General features: G+C 35.5%; 1 protein-coding gene across 3 annotated transcripts; it reads left to right on the plus strand.

Annotated features, from left to right (window-relative positions):
- The first annotated feature begins 712 nt into the window (after window positions 1–712).
- On the plus strand, window positions 713–27,270 carry LOC114355533 (b(0,+)-type amino acid transporter 1). 3 transcript variants are annotated; one of them, XM_028308445.1, is made up of 13 exons: window positions 713–941; window positions 17,228–17,337; window positions 18,768–18,864; window positions 21,196–21,297; window positions 21,427–21,533; window positions 21,845–21,980; window positions 22,070–22,195; window positions 22,456–22,603; window positions 23,124–23,351; window positions 23,723–23,819; window positions 24,149–24,298; window positions 24,689–24,857; window positions 25,406–27,270. In XM_028308445.1, the coding sequence occupies exons 1-13, from the start codon at window positions 902–904 to the stop codon at window positions 25,471–25,473; spliced, it is 1,578 nt and encodes a 525-aa protein (XP_028164246.1). In that variant the 5' UTR covers window positions 713–901; the 3' UTR covers window positions 25,474–27,270. The 3 variants fall into 3 exon arrangements, with proteins under 3 accessions (XP_028164246.1, XP_028164229.1, XP_028164237.1); XM_028308428.1 differs by lacking the exon at window positions 713–941 and adding an exon at window positions 10,463–11,065; XM_028308436.1 differs by lacking the exon at window positions 713–941 and adding an exon at window positions 10,463–11,029.
- Window positions 27,271–27,514: the final 244 nt, after the last annotated feature.

Below are 27,514 nucleotides of genomic sequence, written 5' to 3' on the forward strand. Positions count from 1 at the left end.
ACTATAACCTGCCCAGGAGTATGAAGAATAATTGTACCAAGTTTCGTTAAAATCCGTCGAGTAGTTTTTGTTTCTATAAGGAACATACAGACGGACAGACAGACAAAAATTTTACTGATTGCATTTTTGGCATCAGTATCGATCAGTAATCACCCCCTGATAGTTATTTTGAAAATATATTTCATGTACAGAATTGACCTCTCTACAGATTTATTATAAGTATAGATTAGATAGATCCAAGTCATGAATCCCCTTTTAGACGCGAAAGTTTATGAAACTTGATTAAAAAAACGTTATTTTTTACAAATAAGCTTTTACAGCGCCTTTTTACGATATTTGTAACTCCTTTAAGTAACCACAACTGGACGGATTTTGATTAAACTTTACAAAGAGGTTTACTTATCAGATTAGCTAATATTGAACTAAGTAACTCGTGGGACCAAATTAAGTAGAACTCGGTAGAAGTCAAATAAACTTGTGAATATTGGTTTGAACAATGTTAATAAAATATTTACTTAATATAAATGAAACTTTTGGACTAATTTGTAAATGCATACAGGAGACAAGTGTTATTTCAACTTCAACTCTAAAGTATGGGTAGTCTAGGTAGAGATTATGTCCAAACTTGAAATGCTTCGGTTAATTTAATTAGAGTGTTGAGTTACGCGGACTTTTGTGCGTCACAAGTGTATCATTGGACTCATTCATTAGTAGAGTGGTGGATGGTGGTGTTGAGTGTTCAGCAGGAGCGAGGCATCTCGTGGTGTGTCCTGCGCATGCGGGGCGCGCGGGGTGGAGGGTGGCGGTCAGTGCTTCAGCCGGTGACGCTCACTCGCACATTCAGTCTCGCTTGTGACATGAAAGGGCGCGATCCTCGACACGCATCACGGTGCTCCGAGCAATGCATCACAATGAACAGCCGCCAGGGAATGCATGTAATGGTGAGTTAGAACCAATCATTTATATTTTAATGAACCCTCAATCTCGTATCATTGGCGAGATATTCACAATTCACTTGTAAGCGTTACAGTTTTGAGTTAGTACATCTAGTGCATTTGAAACTCGACCTGTCCTTTCATGATTTATACCTAGATACCACCTATGTATTTTTTTGTAGCTTATTCGGTTCTTAATATTTATGAAAATTCAAAAACAATCAATTCAAATTTTCGTTTTTTTAAATAGTTAATAAGGAAAAGGGAAAATCACCATCAATACAAGAGCTTTTCAGCAATCGTCAAGTTATAATCTTCAGCAATGTCACAACAAACATAATTTTTACATGATACTTCAATAAAATGATTTTAAATGTTTCCCATAACTAAATTTAATCTAAAACAATTCGCAATTAAGATTCAGGAAATTACACAGCAACTTAACTTGTCGTTTGTAATAGATCGCGCACCGCGTATCAGGTACAAATAATTCAACATAATTTTGCTTGATTGATGCCGTATGTCGGCGAGTCTACCTCGTGTCATGGTAAAGTTCACGAGAAACGGCGTCACTCTTTTCAAGGTCATATTCGGGTCGTCTCGCTACCCGTTAGGGGCGGGCGGAGGGCGGGCGGAGGGCGGTCACGCTGAAATCCGCCCGCCCTGGCATCCCTGGATGCAGTTTGCAGTTTTTCGGAAGCTTTTGTTTTGAATGTGACGAGATTTTGATGTTTGTCCTAGTTGAAAACTTAAATTGAAACAAAACCATTATTAAGAACAAAACATTTAGTTCAATCATCAATTTTATTCTTCAATTTATGTTTCAGTTAAAACAGTTGTGTTTTTCACTATTGTATTTTCAATTTTGTAATGAAAAATTTTATCTAAGTAAACGTTTTAAGTGATTGATCATTTAATTCTACATAATATACCTATCTAGGTGTTCTACCGTGATAACAGAAACTACGAGTAAACCAGATTTATCGATTAATATCATGACGACATATTTCAGTTTATGACGTGATTCAAACGAATTTTATCTATTGCATTGCGAAATCTTTCCATATTACCTACAGCTTTTACTTTTTCGTCAAAAAGAATCTTGTCTGAAATAAAAATATGAAGTACTTCGCGTTATTATTTCTTTTGGGAATAGTAGGTATGAGTTTTAAAAGGTGTTTTAGTAGTAGGTACTTTAAAAGCACAGTTCTAATCTTTGGTTATTTTCTATTAATCAAGGAACAATTAGCCCAGTTTTGCATTAACAACACATTTTTTTCAACAGCAGTGTGTTAAGGATTAACATTGACTTGTCTATTAAAATTAAATTGAACCAGATGTAATCTGCATCAGAATATTTTATTTAAAGTCAAGAAGTTCGTTCTTAGGAAAATCTGACCACATGCATCTACAATACCTTATCTAAGCGTACAAATTCACAAAATATCGTATCTTATCTTTCACATATCGAAATTCTCATAATACCTATTTGCAAGTTCCTGAAAGCCATGGAACAATATATTTTTTTATAGATTTTAAGCACTGTTCAAACAACAAATTTTAATACATATTTGTGTGGTTCATCCTCTTCATTTGATTGTCAATTACGTTAGGAACTGAATTGAGGTCCAACGTTGATATGTCAAATCAATGTTATTTAATGGTCATTGTCCCAATTAGGAGTGGTGTACCTACTGTTGGTGTGCCCATGATATATTTATAGAATCTGTTACCATAGCCATCGTAAGCTCTATTTTCATCGCGTTTGTGTAAAGGCATTGTAGTTATTCCCTAAAAGAACTTTATTTTGAAAGGAAATAGATTTAAGTAATAATATTTTTACTGTCGTTTAGTTTAGCCTTTCACGTAAGAAGTCTGATGAAAAACTTTTAATGCGGAATAATAATCTCAATAAAGTCTAAATCGATTTGTCATCAAAATACTAAACAGCTACGATACAAAGTAAAACAAATGGCAATAAAACGTGAGCACATGGTCATTTAAAAACGGGCAACAATAAAGAATACTTTAATGTTCAGCACATCATCGTCACGTGCAGTGTAACAAGTAGTTCGCCCCATCACTTCCATTCCACTATATTAATTTGCCCAACTGTCCATTTATATCGCGGTTGATTCAATGCTAAACGGCTACGAAACACGTAGAGCAGCGAAACTAACATACCATAGTTAGTCCATTCTGAGTTTTCAGTTTCGTTGATATCCTATAATATGCCGATCATGGCCTGGCGTGTCCCCCATAGATAGGGTAGAGCGTCCAGGACCTGTATTTTTATATTCAGGCATTAGATTGTATGGATTTCATTGTATGGATCACAGCAAAAGAGAATGTCCTTTCAAAACTGTTGATACAGTAAATCATCATCATTCATGCACCATATCATTAGCCATTTAAGTGGATTCAGATAATCTCATTTCATCTTCATCATCTTAATATCTGGCTCGAGTGACTGACTGTGCTGATTGATGTGTATCATTGCCAAACTATTACTTTTGATGCATTCATCGGTCATATACATTCATATATGGCTAATAGCATGTGCGCAGATAAGATAAATAAAGGTTGAAACAATTTCCGACGATTTGTCGTGCGCATACCATGCAGTGCGGCATTCTTTGAAAAAAGATATCGAAGATTCGTATAGTTTACAACTTATTTTAGTACATAATCATTAAATCGACTGTAAAGATTGTAAAGCTTAGTGAGTCAGAGAATAGTGATTAGGTTTTTTACTTGATTACAAGATCACTTTTTGTACATTGGAAAAAAATAGGTCACTTTTGAGTACCTACCTAAAACTAAAGAAAATGGGACAGTAAATATTGTATTTTGTGGCTTTACTCTTAAGATTAGCTGGAACACGTAAACAAACAAGTTTACGAGCTCCATAGTTTATTGGCCAAAGGCAAAAGATGTGACATTATTCACCTAACAATCAACTATTTGAAGCCTCAAGTAGAAAAGAAAATAATGAACCTTTGATGTGCAATAGATCGTAAGAAAACAGCAACAGTTTTTCTCAGGACTAATGTGTATAATGTAATATGTCACGTCTAGTCCACTTACCTACATATCAATATTTAAACATGTAAGCAGTCCAGACATTTTTTTGATTTGTGTAAAATATGCGAATGAAATCATACTGACATGAAAACACTACGCAAGGTTTGTGGTTGGAATAGCCTCGATTTTATGATAGCTCAAACAGCCAATATCCATATTTTTTTATCGGAATCACGTTCAAGTTTATCTTATATCATAAAGAAGTAAAATTATTGTGGATAACTAGGTAGGTATTATTTGTCGAGGTAATCTCTAGAACTATCCTTCCAATTTCAGAATTATTTTATTAACTCATAGTTCGGCTTGAAACCCATATTATAAACTTTTTATGCTGAAAATGATAGAACCATTTCACCTTACACAGCACATTTCAGTAGCTATATTTATCCTGTTATGCTACAATACATTTCAGCTCCCACTTAAGCATGAGAGAGTTTTTATTACAAGTTACTTACTTTAGTTACTTAATCGGAATAGTAATTTACATTTGAAGAAACTCGGATCCATTTACTCTTACAATAAACATATCTTACTCGAATATGTAAACAAATTAATTACAGTCAATAACACCGTATAAAAATACGCAGCATAACAAATATTGGGGCAGGTTAAGTAATATAGTCTTACAGAGGCGGTGCATGTTGAATGTTCATTAACTAGCAGATAATTTAAAACAAACGCTCTTGCGTTTCGGAGTTATTTAAAGTCATCCCGACGCATGCGTGGAATTTATTGATTGGTCCAACGTTGATTTCAGTCTCCTGACATTCAGTGAGATGCACAGATCACTACTACGTCTATGAAGCGTGTCTGTTAGTTTTTTTCATGTTAGTTTTGCTATCTCGCGATCTCGTGTCCCGGAGGCCATGACCCGACTAATGAAGTTCCACGTCATTACAGAGTTACAGGGCTACACCAGACACTGATCTACTTGTTCCATAGCTACTTATACGTATCTCGCTAATAGACATTCCACTTCGTTAACATTTTGGCGTTAATTGGCAAAGTACATGTATAACGAGCTTCGCAATTTGTATCTATGAGAAGTCGTCTTAATTACGCGAAAAACCACTGAATAACAAGAGGCGTAACAAATGTCTTTGTATATTTTCTTAGGCCCGGTGCACGGTGTTACACAGTGTAACGTTGGATCACATGACAACGTTGAAATCTCAGAATAACTGACCGTCCGGTCTAATTATAAAACGAATCTTCTCTATTGCCTTGCAAAAAATATTATTTCGTTTAAAGTGCAACTTATGCAAACCAATTCAATGCCCACATATTATTTTGACAGCATCTTGATATTCCAATACAGTTGATTCATTAATAAAGTTTGATATTTTTTTTATCAATACGGAGAACAGATTTTTAAAATTACTTTATTTAACGATGTTTCATGCTCGTATAATATGTAATTACTAAGATAAGTAAAGTAATTGATTCACGTACATGAATGAATGTACTATAGTACCAGACCTTAAAATATATTCATGCAGATATTATTCTGAAGATTCAGTTATGACCTGAGGTTATGACAATACTCTCTCCTGATATATTATCCGTATTAAAACATCTTACTCATAATATTAAAAATAATATCTACTTTAAAAATACCTTACATAACATTTTCCAATGCCATATTTGACGCCTTTGCCCTTCGTAAATTAGTAAAGTGCTACATTATTGCCGTAGTAATAATGCTACGACGGCGCTTCGTAGACTCGACTTGTGGAAGGTCGCTCGAAGGGCGAAGAGCCCAGAAGGCGTCGCAAAGTCTCATTCCCATTTCACTGAGTGTGTGTGTGGGGTTGTTCACCTTGCCTATTTTCGTGTCAGTTTACAACCGTAATAAGAAGGCATTGTCCACCTGTCCCAATTGATTGAAAAGCATTATTTATTTATCGCATTGTTCCAAACTTCTGTCGTTTCTTTACGAAAGTAAACATCTGAGTTGAGGTTAAAATGAAAAAGTAGTAAGTAGGTACTAAGTTTAATTGAGTTGACGGGAAATGCTAATTGGTTTAACATAACCTGGGAATTAAAATGAAATACAGCAGAAACATAAGGATCATAATCCGCTCTAAATTAAAAATATATCTGGGGTGATATAATGGAGGAATCTGCAAATGTTTCTGTGTGTGTATGTCTTTTTGACCACCACTTGAAAGAATACTTTAGAGACCAACAATATTATAGCTGCTGTTTTCTATTCAAAAGTTTGTTATGTTCCATAGGCTTGAAATTGTTGATAGGTAATAAAATGTTAGTTCACGATTGACGAGATAAAATAGTAAAATATTTTAGGCAACCCATTCATATCGCAAAGAAACTTCTAATTCGGGTTCTCTACTATTACTTACGTATTGTTTCGCATCATCGCGCGTTAGTCACGTAGCATATGCACCTACTACCTACTACGTGATTTTTACGTAGCGATTCAAACTTCAACTTTAATATAACCTACATTTTATCTGTGATGATATTACACTTCCTATTTTGCTTTAATAGAATCAACATTTATCAGACGATATAACAAGTTAACTATGAAATATACCTATGGCTTCATTCACAGTTGCGTGTTGTTCAATCCTATATTACATTTGCCTATAATTTCTCTATTTACGTATCTGGAGTGGTATTTCACTACTCAATTAATAATACAACAGTGCTTATTAGTATTCTGTGGTATAACGTAAAACATTAAATGTATCCACTATAAATATGTATACGTAGAAGTAATATTTTTATGGGGTCGTAAAATAACGTACAAAATTAAATACATACATTTCAATTGAAATCGGCCTAATACACATTTTTCAGTGGTCAATTTCTAAAATTTACTTAGTTTGCAAGTAAATTCTTACCTACTTGTAATTTAGCCTTGTTGCTAACCACTATTCACCTACATTATTAGTGAAGAAATCAATTGACGATAATATTATGAAACGTTTAATTTTCGTGCACTTTAGTATGCCGCAATTATCTATGTATGAATGCAATTGCAATAATTGTTTTATTTAATTCTTAGATTTTTGTCCACACAATTATATCCTTGAGCAACTCATTGAGCAAGGGAGTCGATTAACGTATTATGGATCGAATACAGTTTATAAATAGCGTATCAAATATCAAAAAGCACATTGGTAAACAGAAAAAGAAAGAATTTTACACATACTTATTTAAGTAAAACAGTGGTAATTACTTCTTGTTGTAGAGTTACACTTGTTGAGTGCACTAGTTCACTCTACAACTACCTACATATGAGTATAAGTGACGTAGCTCGTTAAAATTACGTTTTTACGGTTTAAGGTTTTAAACGAGTCGTATAAACGCACTTATCGTAACCTTTTTTCAGCATTTTAATGCACTTCAGCACATTCATAAAAGTAACAACTAGCACTGTCTTCTGATTGAGGGCTAGAGGTCATTTGAGTCATCATTATTTTGACTCAATTACCTACATTTTAGAAAAACATAGATTACCTACCTATAATATAGGTATATTCCTTTCCTTCCTTAATAATATACCGGTCCTTTATTATACCTATTGTATCTATAATTTAAGGTATATTATATATTTATAATAATATATCCTTCCTTTCCTTCCTTAATATACCGGTCCTTTATTATACCTATTGTATCTATAATTTTAATGTATCTGTCTGGCGGCAAATAAAGAATTTGGCATCAAAGACTGCCACTGACTATTATACACTCGCGAGCAAAAGTATGGAATCACTTACATGAAGTTGTTTCCACGCGATCTTGTATACTAACGAATTTGTTAGGAACAAAAAAAGTGGCACCATTTTAAAGATTAAACTTTTATCTTTAAATTGATACCAAATTCATTTAAATCACACCGGTATTTAAAAAGATATCCCGGCTGATGTGGAGAAGTAACGAAAAAGACATGTATGAACTGTTTGATATGTCGTGAGTTGCGGCCTATTTACCCCTTATAAAAGCACGCGTTTTCGGATTTTTGCTTTCCCACGTTGATTCATACACATCTCCGCTTCTTTTGACACTTTACCTGGGATTCTACACCTTCAGAAGCAGCACAAATCGTTGCACTATTGCAAGAAGGGCTCAGCCAGCGGGCTGTCGCACGTCAGCGCCACATAAGCCAGTCCTGGGTTTCGAAAGTTTTAAGACGCTTTCGGGAGACTGGTGGCTTTATCCCGAGACNAGTTCATACATGTCTTTTTCGTTACTTCTTCACATCAGCCGGGATATCTTTTTAAATACTGGTGTGATTTAAATGAATTTGGTGTCAAATTAAAGATAAAAGTTTAATCTTTAAAATGGTGCCACTTTTTTAGTTAATAACATATTCGTTAGAACACAAGTTCGCGTGGAAACAACTTCATGTAAGTGATTCCATAGTTTTGCTCGCGAGTGTAGTATAGTCACGAGACATATTTACTTATTACGTTTCAACAAAAGGTAATGGTGATGAGTACTCCTTCTTGAGAGGGAGAGTAAATAAATAATCGATAGGGATGAAAATATACTTACATTATTCAAGCGACCATTTTGCAAAGTTTGCTTTTTGTTTGAGTGTAACGAAGGCACGTGAGAACATTCTACATGATATAATTCAGCTATCGTCGGCATGGACATTGTATCTCTATTTGTAAACCAAATGCTACGTTCGTTTTTATGTTACCAATAACAAACGCCGGAGCTAGGTATTGCTCTACATTAATCAATATACTTATCTAAGCAAAAAATTTAGAATAGTACTCCTTCTTATAGTGTGTCTTCCAATTCCAAAGTTTGCGTCGCTACAACAAGCATGTCTGGATCGATATTTATAAAAATAGTGATCGTGATTATCAAGAGACAGATCCTACAAGGTCACCTATCTAGTGCACTTTCAAAGACATTCTCAATGCTATGGATGCTCACTATTTTGACGTTTCACATTAATAAACCAGCGACGGGTTCCAATGAGTTCGTCCTCCTGAAGTGCATATTACAAGGGGATAAGAGTCAAAATGTAACTAGAGGGCAGATTTGTGTCAGCACAGACAAGTTTGTAGCTTGTAATAGGACTCGGGTGGTATGTGTGATTACTGTAGCAAGGTGCCAAAGTACTGTACGTGAAACAACAGCTGAAATTGTTCCTCTTTTACGGATTGATTTCTTGATTGCTATAACTTGAACATCTTACACATCTGTGTGAACATCAATAATCTCTATATTTCTTCGACTAAACGATGTTCTAGCTTCTAAGGCTAGGCAGGCACCTATGCAAACGTGCAGTAGTCATGATGAATCATGATAATTTTGGTATGAGTTTACATCTCCGGTATTTCGGGTGCAAGTCATAAATCTGCTTACGTATTCATGTTCGTTCACTAGTATTTTTTATTAATGAAATACCTAACCAATTTTCAGGACTTACATCCTAATTACAATACTCGGCACATTAAGATTAATATTATTCAATTGCAAATTTAGAAAAGCTATCCTGAAAAATTAAAAAAAGGAAGAATTTGAAGAAATGAATTATGATAAATTATGATAATTCATTTTACACATATTTAGTAAATTATTGTAGCCCGGTAAAATTTGCACCAAAAATAGGAGTAGGTACAATTACTGATTCGCATACAGTTGAAAATTGGTACGAATGTTCGGAGCACCGCGCTAATTACTAGTTAAATGTAGATATTAAATTAATAAAGCACTTATTTTCTAAAATACGTTCAAGAAAATGTAAAATAATTGTTTTGTGGACCTAAATTCATAATAATTTTCGTAAGCAATGGTGGTCCCATATTGCGTCATCACCCGCTAGCGCTACGTTAGTGGAAAGTTAGGGTGTGTGCGTGCTACTTCTTTTGTTTTTGTCTCTTTCCCGGCTTCTCAGCGACCTGTTGTTCATAACGTATAATATAACGCTTATTTGGGAATATAGGATTGAAACTGTATTACCTACTTTTTATTAAGGTAGATTAGATTTCACGGTCGTTGTGAGTTGCGATTTTATCATGTCTTGATGATAAAGTCACAATAAATATTTGACGTAAGCCAGTGACCCGCATTCTTCATTATTTGTGCTACATTTGGTAATTATCGCTATGGTTGGTGTATCTGTAGTCATATCGCAAAATGTATGTATCTCTACAAAAAGTTACATCAGTGTGAACTGTAGTGGAGCCTTAATATTACATTTTTATATTGAAACGTCATCGGATGTGTGACGTATTCGGTTCGTCACACTATTAGTTTCCCACGCGAATGTTAACTTGACTAAAATGTAAACTTGTTCATCGCAGTTTATACTTGTCAAAGTGTCGAAAACTCGAGGAACGTTTGTTTATGCGAAGTTTGATAAGGACGTAGCCGGGGTAGGTTAGGTGTCAAATCTCGTGGCCATTGATCGGTGGGCGGGCGGCAGGGCGGGCGGCGCCCACGTGCTCGCTCGCGCCCGGAATAGACAGTCTGCTCCACGCCACCGATCACGTCGTTTCGTTCTGTTCGCTTTCCAAATATTACGTGCAAAATTCGGACACAGTCCAGACCGGTCATTCTTTAAATATTGTGTACGTCCTAATTCTCTCTCGCGTCGCCTTTTGTCGCTAGTTTTAATTTCAGTGGCTTGGGACAGTTTAGGTTATTTCCGCGTGACTGTGATTGTGATGTACTGAAAGGTTGTGAAACGTAAGCAATATCGTAATCAGTAGTTTCGTTGCCGCGTTTTTGTGTGTAGTTGATAAGGTGCTACAGGGTATTGGTGCGATTGGGTTGAAGATAGTAACAGGTTCGGCGTCGGGTGCGCGAATCGCGTGATTCGGGATTCGCGTATTTTATCTGCGGTGTAGTGTGTTCGCGCTGTAGAGCGCGGACGGCGGAGGTCGGGCGAGCGCCGGCGCCGCGGCTGTCAAGGTGCGTGGCGCGCATGTGCGATGCGATGCGTGACAAACTCGCCGCGCTGCTGCGAGGCTCAGTGCGCGCGGGCGCGCTTGCACACAACACGGACAAGTTGCAGAACGGTTCGATCACACCCGTACTCGTGTTTCCGGATGAAGGTTTATACTTACTCAGTACTAATTACTACAATTCTCAATAAGACCTCATTGTAAGAATTGGTTTGCAAACACTTTCTTAACTAAATCATTCTAAGTACCTACTATACATGAATGATAAATAACACCGCAGCAAAAAAATGTGGCTTGAAGTAATGAGGCCACTTGACTCGATAGAAGTTTTGTTCTCATTAATAAAAATTCTGCTTTTAATACTTACTTACTTCTACAGCTATTAATATTTTTTTCTTATGTTGTGTAGTAAAAAATAAGATGATAATTCCAACAACAAATTGGATTTCTGAGATACGTTGATATGCTACGACGCGACGTAGCAAACTGACCCGCGTGCTACGACGTAGCAAACTGACCCGCTTGCTACGTCATAGCAGACAGACCCGCCGGCTACGACTCGACGCGACGTAGCAAACTGATCCACTTGCTACGAATTTCGTAGCATATTTAAAATAAATTATAATTTCAAAATATTCAAACTTTAATACCCGCTTACATGAGCTATGTTTTAGTTAAAGTTTTTAATGTTGTGTTTGCCCTTGCTACTGTTTGTATGGAGACTCGCGGCATACATGCATCATATGCCAACAATAATAAATTACAGCTCTGCATCTGCATGAAACTATGTTTATTAAGGAACTATTGGTGCATGATGATTTCATTGAGTTTATGTTACGAGTATGTTAGGTAGGTAGCTAAGGTATCTAATTCGATGTAGAACTGCAACAGCATCAATAAAAACCTTAGTGGTTTCCTGAATGCTGTCAAAACAAATTTTGTCTGTAATTCTTTTTAATTGGTAAATAAATGAAAAAAATAATAATTACGATTCGGTTACCTCATTTATTCTTGGTAATTGTCTCTAGTGTTGTAAAATAAACTCTTAAGTAGCGACTGATAACTTTTTCTATGTGTATGTCCTGGTATTATTATACGAGTATATGATGTGACTACTAGATGTTAATCGGTGTATTTTGTATTACTTTCATCTGAGATTTTTTAACTTTACAGCATTTATTCTCGTGACTAATTTATTGATAATCAGAAATTAGTGAAATGCAGTGCAGCACCGCGCTTTACTGATATTATTGTAGCATTTAAATAAATATTCATCACATTATTTAAATTAAATAATCTAGGCTAAATTCATATGAAAATTAACTAACAAGACCTACTTCAATATGTATGATGAGGTTAGTAGGTAGGCTCGAGGATGTAGAACATAATGGGAAAGGATACGAGTGAAATGGAGCACGTAAATCAAGAAAATGGAGGGAAAAGCGACTCGTTATGCCAAAATGAAACAGCTGAGCTCCTTGTAATAAACTTTCACAGAAAGGACGATATTAGGTGTGTTAGGGTGGTTAGGGCGGGATAAAACTAAAGTAGAGTGTGATATTAAAGATTTCCTTTTACCGCAGAGGGCGAAAAGTGCTTTAAATCTGTGAATTTCTGTCAAATTCTTCACATTGTAAGAATACCTACCTAAATGTTGTGTAGTTTGTGAAGCATATCCGAAATTTTAGGTACTAGACATAGTTTGTTGGATATTTTGGTTGTAATCGCAAACTGGCTTCGGATAGCGTCATTGCGTTTGTGTGACAATAATACACCAATTAGTATAAAAGTAAAAAGCTCGGGATGTTTACGAATTTAGACATACATAGCAAAAAAAAAATAGAACTAAACTACAAAAAAGTTTCAAATTCTTAAAATCTAATTAGCTAGGACTTTTTAATGTTTCTTTAATCTGTGTATGTTTTTTGAATAAATGCAATAACCAAATAACTTTGTTCGGTCAGTTTGTATAACTTCCTCTGCTTCTATTGCGTAAGTAGGTACGAAAACGTGATTTTACGTACGTGCGTCATACAGAATATTTTAAAATAAATCATTCCCACATTTTTGTTTGCAACGAAGTAACATAGATATGTTTTAGGCAATAAATCATGAAATGTAGAGTCAGAAATGTGGGATTGTTTTTATATATGTAATACCTATCTATTTACTTGCGTATAAATATTGTTTCTAAATATTTCTTCCTTAAGTGCTTCTCGGTAATCATCGTCAAGTTACAAACTTTTATGGTTTTTAGGTATGAGTTAAGTCACGTAGACCGCTTAAGTTTGTTTTCCTTAGGTAACTTCAAACATAAAATCATCATAAATTGGACACACAATTCTCAAGAATACATACCTACTTCTTTAAATTTAATGGAATTCCCGTCAGTAAGCTAACCGCAGCCGCATAACTTCATCCTGCCTACATTGTTTAAGTAAATACACTCTTACTAATAGAGGTATTGTGCTGACCGGTGTACGTGACACTGATCAGACACTGTTTTGACTTGTAACATACCTAGTCGGATGTCTCATAATACTAAATTTGTACCTATAGAAATGCTATGTTTATTATAATTTAGCTGAACAATTTATTAAACACACTCGCGACCTGAACTGTTGAGTACTAAATCTATCTCTTACAAGTGTACAATAGTTTAATATACCTACATAGCTATGTTTACATATAATTATAGAGATGGATTAGTTATAATCTTAAACGTACCTAAGTACTTAGTGATTCTTTAAATGAGTAGGTAATTGGAAAACGTAATTTCAAGAAATTGTACAATAGAGCAGCTCGTTGATTTTTTTTTTTTTTTTTTTTAAAGATTATTAGTACTTTGTTATTACACAAATTACTAATACTCCCGTTAGCCCCTCGTACTAAGCTAAATATGCTTGTGTCACGAGTGAGCTCACCACAATAGTCGAGCGGCGGCGGGGACCGAACCCGCGTTCCCCGGATCACGAGTCGGCCAGTCCGACCCCTTCACCGTTCGGCTATCGTGGCTTCAAACGTTTGGTGTTTGGATATGAAGTGCATGTTCAGTTATGACTTATTCAGAAAATTTAAGTTCCTTGCCAAATTACTTTAAAGAATACTGATTTGCGATTGTGGTACAATACAAGTGAGGAACTAAAGTCAATTTCAAGCAAATCATTTTTAAGAAAAACAATAATATACATACACACAATAACATAAATGTAGGTGGTGATCACTATTAATGTTTAGTCAACACACTTATTATTGACGAAGTTGGCTATAAACTTTGTCTGGGAAGGTATTGTTTTTAATTACGAAACGATTTACGATTGCACCTAGTTTTAAATAAATTTTTGTTGGTTTTCGTCTTCCAATAAAGTGAAGTGTTTATAGAAACGAAAAGTAGAGTTGTAGGACTTATCGTAAAGTAGATACATGCTAGGGATTTATGCTTAGGTGTTAGTAGGAGTGACGTTTTTTCAGCGGCGCCGCAATTATTATCTATTCTCGTCAATGAGAGGACATTAATTTTAACTGACTATTGTCACGATTTCATTAAAACTTCATTTAAAAACTGCACGAAAGCCAGAAACAAGATGCATTATGTAAAAATACCGTTGTAAAAATATTTGTCTTTCAGCATTTTGACATGGAGCGCTTTCATCACTTGTGAGTTAATTGCAAATGTAAGTTGTTGCTAATAAATAAAGCATGGCACGTGCATTGTGCCAGCGACAGCAACACCTACTCGTAAAATAAGCGCATAGGTGCCTGTGACTCATCTAATATTTATTCTAAGTCAACATTACTAAAGATTATGATATATTTTTTAATTTACTCGTAATATCAATTGTATCTCCCAACATTCACATTTACAATACAAAATTATGTATGCCAATGCATTACATACATTATTTTAAAGCCGCTATTCAAACAAATCGATTTTACATGTAACTACAAGGTAAAAATAATCTTATTTGGACATTGATTGACGTTGAACATTTCTACCTGTTCAATTTCTTGAATAACTACATAACAGAGACTGTGCATAAGAATAATAATGTCAACCTGATGACAATAAAATTCATCGTATGTTTTTCATAAAGCTCGGCTGAAAAACGTTTTCTAAACGAAAACAAAGTACGGCGACGTAAGGATAAAGATAAAGGTAAAGATAGAGCAGCATAATTTCGATTTACAGACATTGAAAGATTGCGTATGCGATAGCGAAGCATGAAAATTCTATCATATCTCTACGTATTGTCCCCATTCAGTGCCATCTTATCTATACCTAACCGTACGTACATGCTGAATCATATTGAAGTACTATAGCTTTAAAATGATTAAGTGTTTAGGTAATTCAAAAGGCATGAGATAAGATAATGCATTAAGGCGCACTAACTCGATATTATGACTGCATTGGCTATCAATGTTTGAGCTGAGGAAGTTTTTGAAAATTACAACTACAATGTTCATCCAGAAAATAACGAGTTAATATGAAGTCATGATAAGTTTATCAGTTGAATTAAGTCTGAACTTCTGAAGCATTTCTGTAGGTATAAAGTATCCCCATGAAATAATTTCAAGACTCCCAGTTACGTAGATCGTGAGTGTGACTTTTAACCATTTAATTGTTTTCGTAGGCAGGAATTCATTATTGTACCGGTAGAACCCTGAACGACAGCGGCCTAGCCGCGGCTTGGGCCACCGCGACAATCATCTTCTTACAATTTGGCACTACAAATTAGACAAGTGCTATATGAAACGCATAATTACAATTGGCATGACTCTCTGTCCTATTACTACGTTTTTTACATCGATGTAGCAACAAAATATCACAGTGGACATTTTATTGTTTGGCCCTTTTATCAACGAGGGCTTTTCCAACATCAGGCCAAGGTCATCAGATATTTGCTTTTTTAAATATATTAAAATGTATGAGACCCACTGATATTGTCCTACTCCATATAAAACAATATCGCAACAAAATATATTAATAAATTTTACATGACATGTAAATTTATTTCAACATTGAACAATATAGACGGACAGAATTGGAAGTTTGTTAATGTTATGTGTGTTGTTTTGTTTGAGTTTTTCACGTAGGAGCTCTTTGCAGGATTAAAATTTCCATTGGCAGATTTGTAGCTGTAAACTGAAAACTAATCAATATGGTAGTACAGCTTTTCATAAAAGTAGGTACTGACAATTAATCAATATCAGAGCTTGGACACGTGGTTAGCCTTGAATCGATTTTCCGCAATTTCACCGCTAATTTTAGCTACCAACTCAATTCCTGGCCTAGACAGCTGAAGTGTGCGTAATTATGTTAAAAATCATTGTTTACCTTGAAACGTTAATTTAATCGTGGAAATAACTTAAATTAGCATCAACTGTCTGATTAGATATTTCTAGTATCAGTGCTTTAGTGAACTCTATGATTTGATTTTTCTGCTTACAATGCTATGGTAGAGTCATAAGCAAGTCTTGTATTCTTACTAAGCTAAACGTGAACGGGTCAAATCTCAGAATGCTGTTTGTTTTCTAGTAGAGCTTCTATTTTAAATGTTACATGTCAGCAGTCACGTATCCTACGCGTTGTGAATTTCTGTTATTCCGGTAGTTTGAACTAACTATAAAGATGGTTTCCGGTTCAATCAAAGCTCATTACACGAATCTCGATATGTTTTGGCAGACTTTCAGTGTGAGCTTGGTATTTTTCGTTGTCGGTATTATCGCAAAATTTATATCGGCGGTGACGTCATTTAATGTTTGAGTTTTTCAGAAAAATTTAAAGGAGCACACCCATTCTTGCTATTTATAAGTAAAGTATACTAAATAAGTACGCGTTGATAGGCGGTGGGATGTCAGCGGTTACAGGAGCTAGCCGACGACGCAGTTGTTTCACTGCCCACTCACGACAAAAGACTATAAAGATTCCAATAAATCTTTGCAACATTATGTTCTTTTCCACTGCAATGTTTTCGGCGCCAATGTGCTTACCTTCGTGGAAACTGCGATAAAACTGTATTATTAGCTTAAAAACCGGTTTAAATGATATCGTTATTATCGATGATTAAAAAACCATATGAAATCACATAAACTACTCGTAAGCTAACGCAACGTGCTTGTTTTGATGCCAAAATGATAATGGAAAATAAAGGTTAATAAAAAGGATAGTTTAGTGGTTGGCAGATGGACGCACTTTTGAATTGTTTGTTTGTTTATCTATTAAAGAAAATGTTTTGAAAAGGGTTAGATTTTCCTATTACCCTAAAAATAAGGCTGTTATTTGTATGTATTTAAACTTGTTTCAATTATCAGGGGGCACACGCGAAGGCGGACTGGTGTGGCGCGGGTGCTCCGCCGGCTTCGGCGCCGAGGATGGCGCGGCGGGAGCGCTCGCCGACGGCAACGTCAACCCAGGAGACAAGGTTAGTTTCTTTTCTTATTCCCCCTTATTAATAAAAGTTACACCCTAGTTGAACTCTGGCTAAAATTGACATTTAGTATGGAAACGTAATTTTAATCCAGAGTTCATCCTAGGTGTATCTTTTTAGGGGGATAGAATAGCAATTTATTTATATTATACCCAAAAATGTAAGCCTGATCATGGACAGATTGGAATACGTCAGAACTGCGCATCAAGCTTACCATCGGTAGACATCTATCATTATCACAAAATATAAGATACTAGCTGACCCGGCGAACTTTGTTCCGCCTTAATGGCAATCAATAAGCAGACTTTTTTTTTAATTTCGAACGGGATAAAAAGTATCCTATGTCCTTCTCCTGGCTCTAAACTACCTCCCTGACAATTTTCAGCTAAATTGGTTCAGCCGTTCTTGAGTTATAAGTGGAGTAACTAACACGACTTTCTTTTATATATATAGATAAGTTGCAGATAATATGTTTCTAGACGTCATAAGTGTATGCTATCTACACTTGAGCTATCTATCTATCTATACTAATATATTTTACGTGTTATAAATGCTTTTCAAATATTCCTATCAATATCTAAATTAATTTATGATATAAATTACCTATCAGATATTCTTGAATTCCTAAAACAAGGAAACAGAGGAGGTACATACTTTGAAAGTAAATAAGCTGCTACATGTGTATACTATCATCATCATCATTTCAGCCACAGGACGTCCACTGCTGAACATAGGCCTCCCCCAATGACTTCCACATCGCACGGTTTGTAGCGGCCTGCATCCAGCGCCTTCCAGCTACCTTTATCAGGTCGTCGGTCCACCTTGTGTGTACATGTGTATGCCTAAGTGTTAAATTAAAAGCAAATACATATAATGGAACCTTCGAACCGCTTTTATGCTTACGGAGAAGATTTAGATTGAATCTTGAGGTTTTCAAAGAGCCTAGTTCACTCTGAGAGCACCACTTTAACCGCGGAGGCTCGCAGGAACGATTTTATTTGCCGTCGCGATCCGAGATGAGTGCTTGTTCAGCGTCTTAACATTTTAATAAGGGTAGAGATGCTGTGGGTACATGTATAGAATTTTCTGAGGTTAGTGCGTTAATTTGCGTGGGAATGTAATAATGTTAGATGGTTGCTATAGGTTTATTATTACGTATTCAAATTACGTGGGATTTCGAAAGAATCAGGTCAAATCATTTGTTGACGATTATTTCACAAATATTGAAGGAACACTACATATTATTTTGACACCACCTTATTTAGTTAGTCGTTGTAAAAGTAGAGCAACAGGGTCAAATATAGGACTTAGGTACCTACTTTCTTATTTGACATTGTGCCTCTACCTTTTTGATACGAGTATGCTAGACCACGAGTATTTCATCTGAATGTTACAGGGTATTGATTTTTGATTTGTTTTTGCAGTTGGAGGGGTCGGACGCAGCTGCGGACGACCCTGTTCACCTCAAGAGACGGGTGGGACTCTTCAGTGGGGTGGCTTTAATTGTTGGTACCATGATAGGTAAGTTGTTTCCACCTTTTCAACTTTCCATGAATGCTAAAAAGTATTAGAAGTTAATGAGTGGGAGTAGGTCAGTCTCTTCTCTTCTATGGAGTTTAAGAGATGGAACGAGCTTTATGTATAGAGAGTACCTATAGTGACAGTTTCTACAAAATCTGTTCAATATCAGAAGGTATAAAATGTTTATATCAGAGTATTCCTTAAATTAAATTATTTTTAGAGTGAACATTAAGAATGTAAGAGCAAAACATGTTATTTTTCTTCCTGAGTCACATAGCTACTTTACAATTCAAGAATTAAATCGAAGTAGGTATTTTTGCACTGACTCAGATAATCTCGCTTACGAAATAATGCGTAAAAGTGCAAACTCGATGTGCCACTTATTTTACACAGTCATGAAATGTACGACTGTATTGCCTACCCATGTAAACAGAAGCACGTACGAGTATATCCGGTTTTATTAAGAACTAGCTGACCCGGCGAACTTTGTTCCTCCTTAATGGCAATAAATAAGCAGACTTTTTTTTTAATTTCGAACGGGATAAAAAGTTTCCTATGTCCTTCTCCTGGCTCTAAACTACTCCCTGACAATTTTCAGCTAAATCGGTTCAGCCGTTCTTGAGTTATAAGTGGAGTAACTAACACGACTTTCTTTTATATATATAGATACATCTCATTATTTATTATTAGAATACAAAAAGTTTTTAAGATTACTGTAAAAAATATTTATAATATTTTTAAGATCTTGTAACTGTAGGTGTATTGTTGAAAATAAAATCACAAGAAGCAACTTTTTAGTTAAATAATCTTAAAGTGTAACGAATGTTCAAATTAAATATAATTCTTAGGTAATGTTATTTTAAAGTGTGTAAATAACTTGGTTAATATAAATAGTTACACGAAATACCTGCTTGTTAATGAATATTGACCATTGGATCTAACATTATTTGCACACTGTCCGCGTGAGAAAAACTAACAGAGTTAAGAATGTAACGCAATCCAGACTCTTTTACATAGCTCATTCAGCTGATTTTTATTTAAGCACCTCCCGTCACATGACTCTATGAGCTTTAAGGTACTTACATTTAAACCTTGCTTGCCTTGCATGCGTCCAACTACAAATCAAAACGGACTAACAAAAATATACGAGACTAACGTCAAAGCATACAAACCAGCTCCACTAAAATACTTGCAACACATGTTGCAGTATCACAGAATAATATTAATTACTTACATTAGTTCTTACCAGTTTAACATAAGCTGCCTTTTTTCAACATAAACTATTTGTCTAGACTACAAATCATGCTACGAGTAAATCTAAATTAGTTATACCTGCACATAGAACAATAGTAACATGGCGTTAAAGAGGATGTTTTAGTCAATCTTTAAGCATGTCTAACTTTTTGTTATTCAACGCTGTCTATTGTTTAAATTTAAATTCAAATACTTATTTGTACAATTTTGGGATGTTTAATCAGTATTGAATTGTATTAACAGAAATCTAAATTTATCGGTTGGAAAACGCATTGATTGCACAAACGGTTCTATGAAGGAAGTGCGCTTTACGATGATTCTAAATTAAGACCATGTTCTTGCAACCATGATATTAAAGCACACTTGGTCTAACTTTAATTCGTAGAATTTATGGGACAATCAATTTTCAAATTGACTCTACATTCAACTTATCAATTAGGCCAAATAAACAATAAACATAAGTGCCTTTGTATTTTGTTCTGTTGCATTTTAAATGCAGTATCTACTTGACCTAGTGGTAAAGTAATTTCAATTAAGTTTTTTAGCTACGTACGTACCTAGTTGACGTTGACTCTACGAAGAGGAATTTGTAGAATTTTCATGGATTAGGTAACCCGTATTCAGTATCTATAATTTGTTTCAAATTAAAGATTGAGATTAACCTAATTAAGGTCGTCATTAATCCATTTTGTCAATTAATCCTTGTCAATTTAGTACATAATTATTGCGCACAATCTGAAGAAAATAACACTTTGTACGATATTTATTACATTTCTTTAAGTTTATTTTTATACACACCACAAACATGTTTTTTAGTTTTGGAGGATACTCTTCAACAAAAAATACAATAAATTGTGTGTCGTATTTACTCAAATGAGCTTATTGCTTACTTTTAATGACTTAATTATTTTAAGTCCTTACTTATTTTCAGGCCTTCATTATGTAAGATTTTTTAACACAATATTAGCTCTTCTAAATTATGTAGAGCTTTTGGTATTAAACGATTATATTATGATTAGAATTGCGTAGTGATCTGCCTAGTGATCTTTTTAAAACTTGAAATTTCCTTTTTTTCAGGTTCAGGAATATTCGTCTCGCCCTCTGGGCTGTTGGAGCGCACCGGCTCAGTGGGCATAAGTTTCATCATCTGGATGGCTTGCGGCCTGCTCTCGCTACTTGGTCAGTAGTCACGTGTATCAAAACGTGTAATTACAATGCCTTTTGAAAAGACAGTATTGCTATGTTAACATTATTTACTAGAACCGCGGACGTCAACAACATTAACGGTGTCAAATTGATGTGAAACAGGAGCGCTCGCGTATGCGGAGCTGGGTACAATGAATACGTCGTCGGGTGCTGAGTACGCCTATTTCATGGACGCATTCGGCGCGCCACCCGCATTTTTGTTTTCATGGGTAATGTTTCAGATTTCGTCTTTTATTTATGTTATTAGACATTCTTAGAATATTAATACCACGTGTGTAATGTCGACAAAACTCACACCTTGAGGGTCCTAGGTTCGATTTACTTGTTGGATATACACAATAAAAACACTTGGTGTGGTGTTTTCCTGTTTGATTTGACTAACACCTTAACTGAAGGTCCGATAGAGCCTTATGTAGCGTCTGTGGTTTATAGTCCTACACCAAAGTTGTTTCAGACCACGCAAAACGTATGTCAATAATAATGCGCAAAATGAATTAATTGGTAAACACGTTTATTTCAGGTGTCGACATTGGTGCTGAAGCCGTCTCAAATGGCTATAATTTGTCTGAGTTTCGCTAAATACGCGGTTGAACCGTTTGTATCGGAGTGCGAGCCACCCAGCAGCCTCGTCAAGCTCGTCGCGGTCATTTCCATTGGTAAGACGCTCAAACGTACTTGAATCACCTTGGATCAATTGATAGTGTCAGTGTCGATAAGAATCAATAACCTATTGCCTCTATTCCAGTGATGATCTTGGCAGTGAACTGCTACAGCGTGAACCTAGCCACGAACGTGCAAAACATCTTCACGGCTGCCAAACTTGTGGCGATAGCGATTATCGTCTGCGGCGGAGCTTACAAATTAATATTAGGTAATAAATCTAAGTAACCAGGATGTAAGGATATTTTGTATTTTATGTTAAAACGATATAATTGTTAAAATATTCTAATTCACCATTTCCTCTTAATGAATGATCATTCTATCATCACGCTTTTGAATCCCGAGCCATCTTGTCCACTCGAAATTCGATATTTTCCGATTTGAATCATCACCAATACTTACCTATATTGTAATGCTAATGGGATGTAAATATTCTGTAAGACTGACGGGTGGTGTGTCCGTATGGTGCAGGTAATACGCGACATTTACAGGAGCCCAACTTCGCCAGTAGTACGGCGACTCTGGGCAACATTGCCACCGCATTCTACACCGGCCTCTGGGCCTACGACGGTTGGAATAACCTCAACTATGTGACTGAGGAAATTAAGAATCCATCCAGGTAAGACCAGCATGTTACAACTCAGAAGTCAAGCAGGTAGTTAGATTCTACTACAACATACCTAATTATTCTTGTTAGAATGTAAATATTGCATAAAATAGTTGTTATTAGATAGTAGAAATGTAGTATTCGTATTTTCAGAACTAAATGAAATCACTAACCATTAACTTATTATAAGTTTTGATCTTACATTCTCGTTGTTTTACTTCAAGTAATTAAATTTTAGCAATTATTAATTAGGTTCTACCTATTCGATTTCGTGTACCTACACGAATATCTACATACATAGGTATTATGAAAAGACGCTCACAACTCAATGCTGCAGAAACAGAGAATTTTCGTAAAAATCTTCTATCTGCTATAGCTCTTCTACTATGTGTAGTATCAGCTAAGTGCGGAAAAAGCCCAGCTAAACCAACTAATGATTTCATGGGCCTCTACTGAATAGCTGAAACATGTGCGCTGAACTAAGCTCGTAGCGCGGCCCTCGTTTGAACTTCCCACAATCATATGACCACAGGAATCTCCCACTGAGCATAATAATCGGCATCCCGCTGGTGACGCTGTGCTACGCGCTGGTGAACGTGTCTTACTTGGCCGTCATGTCGGTGAGCGAGATGGCCGACAGCGAGGCGGTGGCGGTGACGTTCGGCAACCGGCTCCTGGGGCCAATGGCGTGGCTCATGCCGCTGGCGGTCACTATATCCACGTTCGGGTCGGCTAATGGAACGCTGTTTGTTGCGGGAAGGTATGTTGATTCCACTTTTTACACGATTTTGTTCCGTAGTTCATAGCTAGAGAACTGTTTGCATGGAACCCTTAAACATAACGATAGGTTTAGGTTCACAATTGCATAAGAATTAAGAATTTCCTCAAAGCTATATGTAATGTAGAGCTTGACTGAAAATCCTTGTTGATGTGATGTCAAAGACTCTACAAGGTTTAACATCGACATTGTGGATGAAATGACTCAACTTACTCAATTCACATTACGTTAAAACGCTGACTACCTACGTTACGAGCTAAATCGAAAGACATGTAATAGGTACTTACCTACCCACACTTTTTAGTTTAATTGAATTCGGAATCGGTTGGATATTAACTTCAAACACCCCGCAGGTTGTGCTTTGCAGCATCGCGAGAAGGGCACCTGCTTGACATCCTATCATACGTCCACGTGAGACGATTCACTCCGGCTCCCGGCCTCATTTTTCATGTAAGTACTGATACTTCAGAGCACTCTGTAGTTAATTTGTCAATTTTAAAGATCTTTAGTAGCTAGTTAGCTATTATCATCTCCAAACACACCCAGACACGATTTTGACACAATAGAGAATCCATATAAGCAGGCCGGTTTTTTATATTTCGTCCAGTAGGTTCGGCTGCGTCAGCGTTTCGCGTATAATAGAGTCGCTTCATTTGCCTTGCCTCAGTAAATGAAGCGAGAAACACATCCCTCGCTACGCAACCTTGCACATCTCTGGTGGAAACGCAGCCTAAATGCCGTAAGATGTATTTCAATATTTTCTTTGAAATGTTTTTCAGTCGCTGATAGCGGTGGCCATGGTCCTGTACGGCACGATAGACTCGCTGATCGACTTCTTCTCGTTCACGGCGTGGATCTTCTACGGCGGCGCCATGCTGGCTCTGATTGTGATGAGACACACGAAGCCCCATGCACCTAGACCTTATAAGGTAATACCTCTGGTTTACTATCTCAGTATTATTTTTTGTATCCGGTAAATAAGTAAAAGTTAACTCTATAAAAATAGCATTTATGTGGACTTACTTAGTTAATTACAAAATGGCGGGTTTAACACAACGGTTTCTATCAGATGACTGTGTATCACCGTGAGTCCATGTGTTATCATGATCGTTGATCCGTCATAACTGGTCAAATGTTGTGGTATTAAGTAATTCTATGAAATGTGTTTTACTTACTGACTGCATCGACGAGTACCATGCACTGTAACGGGCTAATCTTGAACAGCAAGAAACTATAATTAAAAAAAACACTATCCTTGGAGTTAGCTAGCGGCAAAAATTTATTTGAAAATATTTTTCATGTATAACAATGTGTTGCAGGTGCCAATAATAATCCCGTATGTGGTGCTGCTCGTATCAGCATACCTGGTGGTGGCGCCCATCGTGGACAAGCCGCAGTGGGAGTACCTGTACGCCACCGCCTTCATCTTCGGCGGGCTGCTCGTCTACCTACCCTTCGTCAAGTGGGGCTACTCGCTGCCGTTCATGGGTGAGGATACTTTTTGACATGACTACGGTGTAGCTAACACTTTATTAATTAAACTCTCCTAACCCTCTCTTTTTGCGTCGGGGGTTAAAAATATTAATTAACTAATAGTCCAGTTAGTTAACCCCTCGTAATTAGCTAATGTACGGATAATATTCTGCGTTACATAAGTACTTAAAATTACTATATTTTTTAATTTATATATAAATATTAAGTTGTTTTAGGTCATTGGTCCCATGTGTAAATGACCCATTGATAAAGGTGGACAACCTCACGGTTTCAATAGTTTACGTAATATTACGTACCTTTATTTATCTAGGAACTCTTGCTCTTACACACGCGACGAGTAACTCAAGTTAATATCACCACGTTTATTTTCCGAATAAAGCTTCCGGAAGCTTATTTAGTCGCCCTAGTCAGCAAGATAATATGTATTATACTTGGTACTACTCTACATTATTTAGAGTAAATGTTAATATCGAAAGTTGTATACCTATTTTGATTATAATAATGTGATAGCACTTTTCTTATAATGAAATTACTTGTTTCAGATAAAATTACAGTTTTTCTGCAAATGGTACTGGAGGTGGTACCGACGTCGACAACCTTTGAATATTAAGTCTCTGCTAGACTTTAAAAAGCATTTGTGACAAAGATAGACATTATCATAATATTACAATACATTACTACTACCTACTTGAATATTTTGTTAGTAAGATCATTTTCAATGTTGGTGTTGCATCTTAGAGCCAATTTCAAGAGATGAATATTCGTAGATATAAAATTAAAAATTGGAGAGAACTATGCCAAAAAATAAATTGGTTGTTGTATTTTTTGACTGAAACATGTTCCTTGGCCATATTTTCATTAGGAAACGAGACCCATTTCGTATTTTAAAATAAATTTGTTATGTATTCCGAATTACTTACTTATTGTTATGTCTCAATTAATTAAATTGTGAAAATTTGATAGAAACTTTACATAAAATTTAATAACAGTTTCCAACAGGGTGAAGGAGGCAGTTTAATTTTGATAAAATACGATGTACTTTTATGTTTTTAAATTGTTAATAAAATTTACACGAAACATAGCGCTACGAATTTAAATTAAATAGCTAGAAGGAAAGAATTTATTGTAAAGCGTAAAATTTTTAATTGATTCTTTACAAATTGGTTCACGATAACCGCATGAGGTTTAATACTCAACTTTCATTCATTATGCACAAGTTTCTCTGCATTGCATTTTTTAAGTTGCCTCCTTCTTCCGATACGTCAAAAAATAGAGACGATATTGCTTACAAACTTTGAAGGTCGTTATAATTTTATAATATTATTTTTTATCTTCGTTACTCTTTTATTTTTAAGCCGACTAGCGGCATTTGTGAATCTTTAGATTAGTATTTTCATTGTTCATTTCGTTAGTTTGCACGAATCATTCCCGTGAGGGTCAGGCGAAGCGAGGTACGCAAGACTAAGTGGTTGTCTAGACGGCTCCCCATGGATTACATACTTTGGAATTGCGTCTCTTTACGAATCTCGTTAGCCTTGGAGCCCTATTCGTGTAACTATGAGTGATTGTGCTAAACTCATAGTCAGTAGTTCATCTCATCATAGTCGACCTTAGAATTGAAAAATACAGTAAAATTATAGTAATGTGTTAATTAATTTATTCTTTATTTTGCGGTTGTTTACTCACATTACATGGGATAGCAAATGTAACGCGTTGTTATGCTTTAACTCCAGTTTACTTTTGCTAAGTACTCTACCTAAGATATTTAGCATGCTTCTAAAGACAATTGCATGCGTTTTGGAAGCAATGTGCTTGTTCGCATTGGAATAAACGAAAGTTATATGAATCTGATATAGAACAGATCTTATGAAACTGGAGTAATTATTATTATTGTTAGGCTATCCCATTTTAAAGACTTAAGTGTGTTTTTTCTAACGATTTTAAGCATGTCTGACAGTTGAGCTTTGCGACCGGTAAAATTTGGTCCTATCATTCCTTGCCGGGGCAAAATGACCTGTCGACATCTCGTTCTTATAAAGTTATTTTTATATTTTATTAATGTAATTATAATTTTGTCAGAGATTATTTTGAAAACTCAATTAATATATGGGTTAGTGAAGTTACGTATAGTAACATTGTGCTTAGTTGATGCGTTGCCTGTAGAGTTAACTATTCGCGTAAACAGCGATGAATATAAAAATATATGTATTGTTTTACGAAAAAAACGGGCACATAATAAGTACACACCTCTAACGATGTGATATTGTTATGGGTAAAACTAATGGTTTTATTTTGTGTACAGAAATATCAATGAATGAATATGTACTACATAAATGTAACCTACTTTATCTATGTACTTATCTCTGAAAGAGAACAGAAATTAAATATTTATTGTTATACACTACCATTGAATGAAATGAAATTTTAAATAAAGACGACTTAAAATAAATGATAGCGTTCTTATTTGATAAAAACCCATGAAAAGTAGTTCCTTTTAAACCTTACTTAGAATAAGAGTTCGGTGTAAGTTTAAATTAAAAGTCAGTTGTATGTTCAACAATCAATATTTATTGTTGTGAAATTACACAAAGATCACAGATCTTTGACCATGTCAATACCATTAATTAAGTATTTTGGTAAAAGTGTTAACT

This window comes from Ostrinia furnacalis, unplaced genomic scaffold (genome assembly GCF_004193835.3).
Source record: "Ostrinia furnacalis isolate ACB-3 unplaced genomic scaffold, ASM419383v2 OfSCF0207, whole genome shotgun sequence".
NCBI classification, from domain to species: domain Eukaryota; kingdom Metazoa; phylum Arthropoda; class Insecta; order Lepidoptera; family Crambidae; genus Ostrinia; species Ostrinia furnacalis.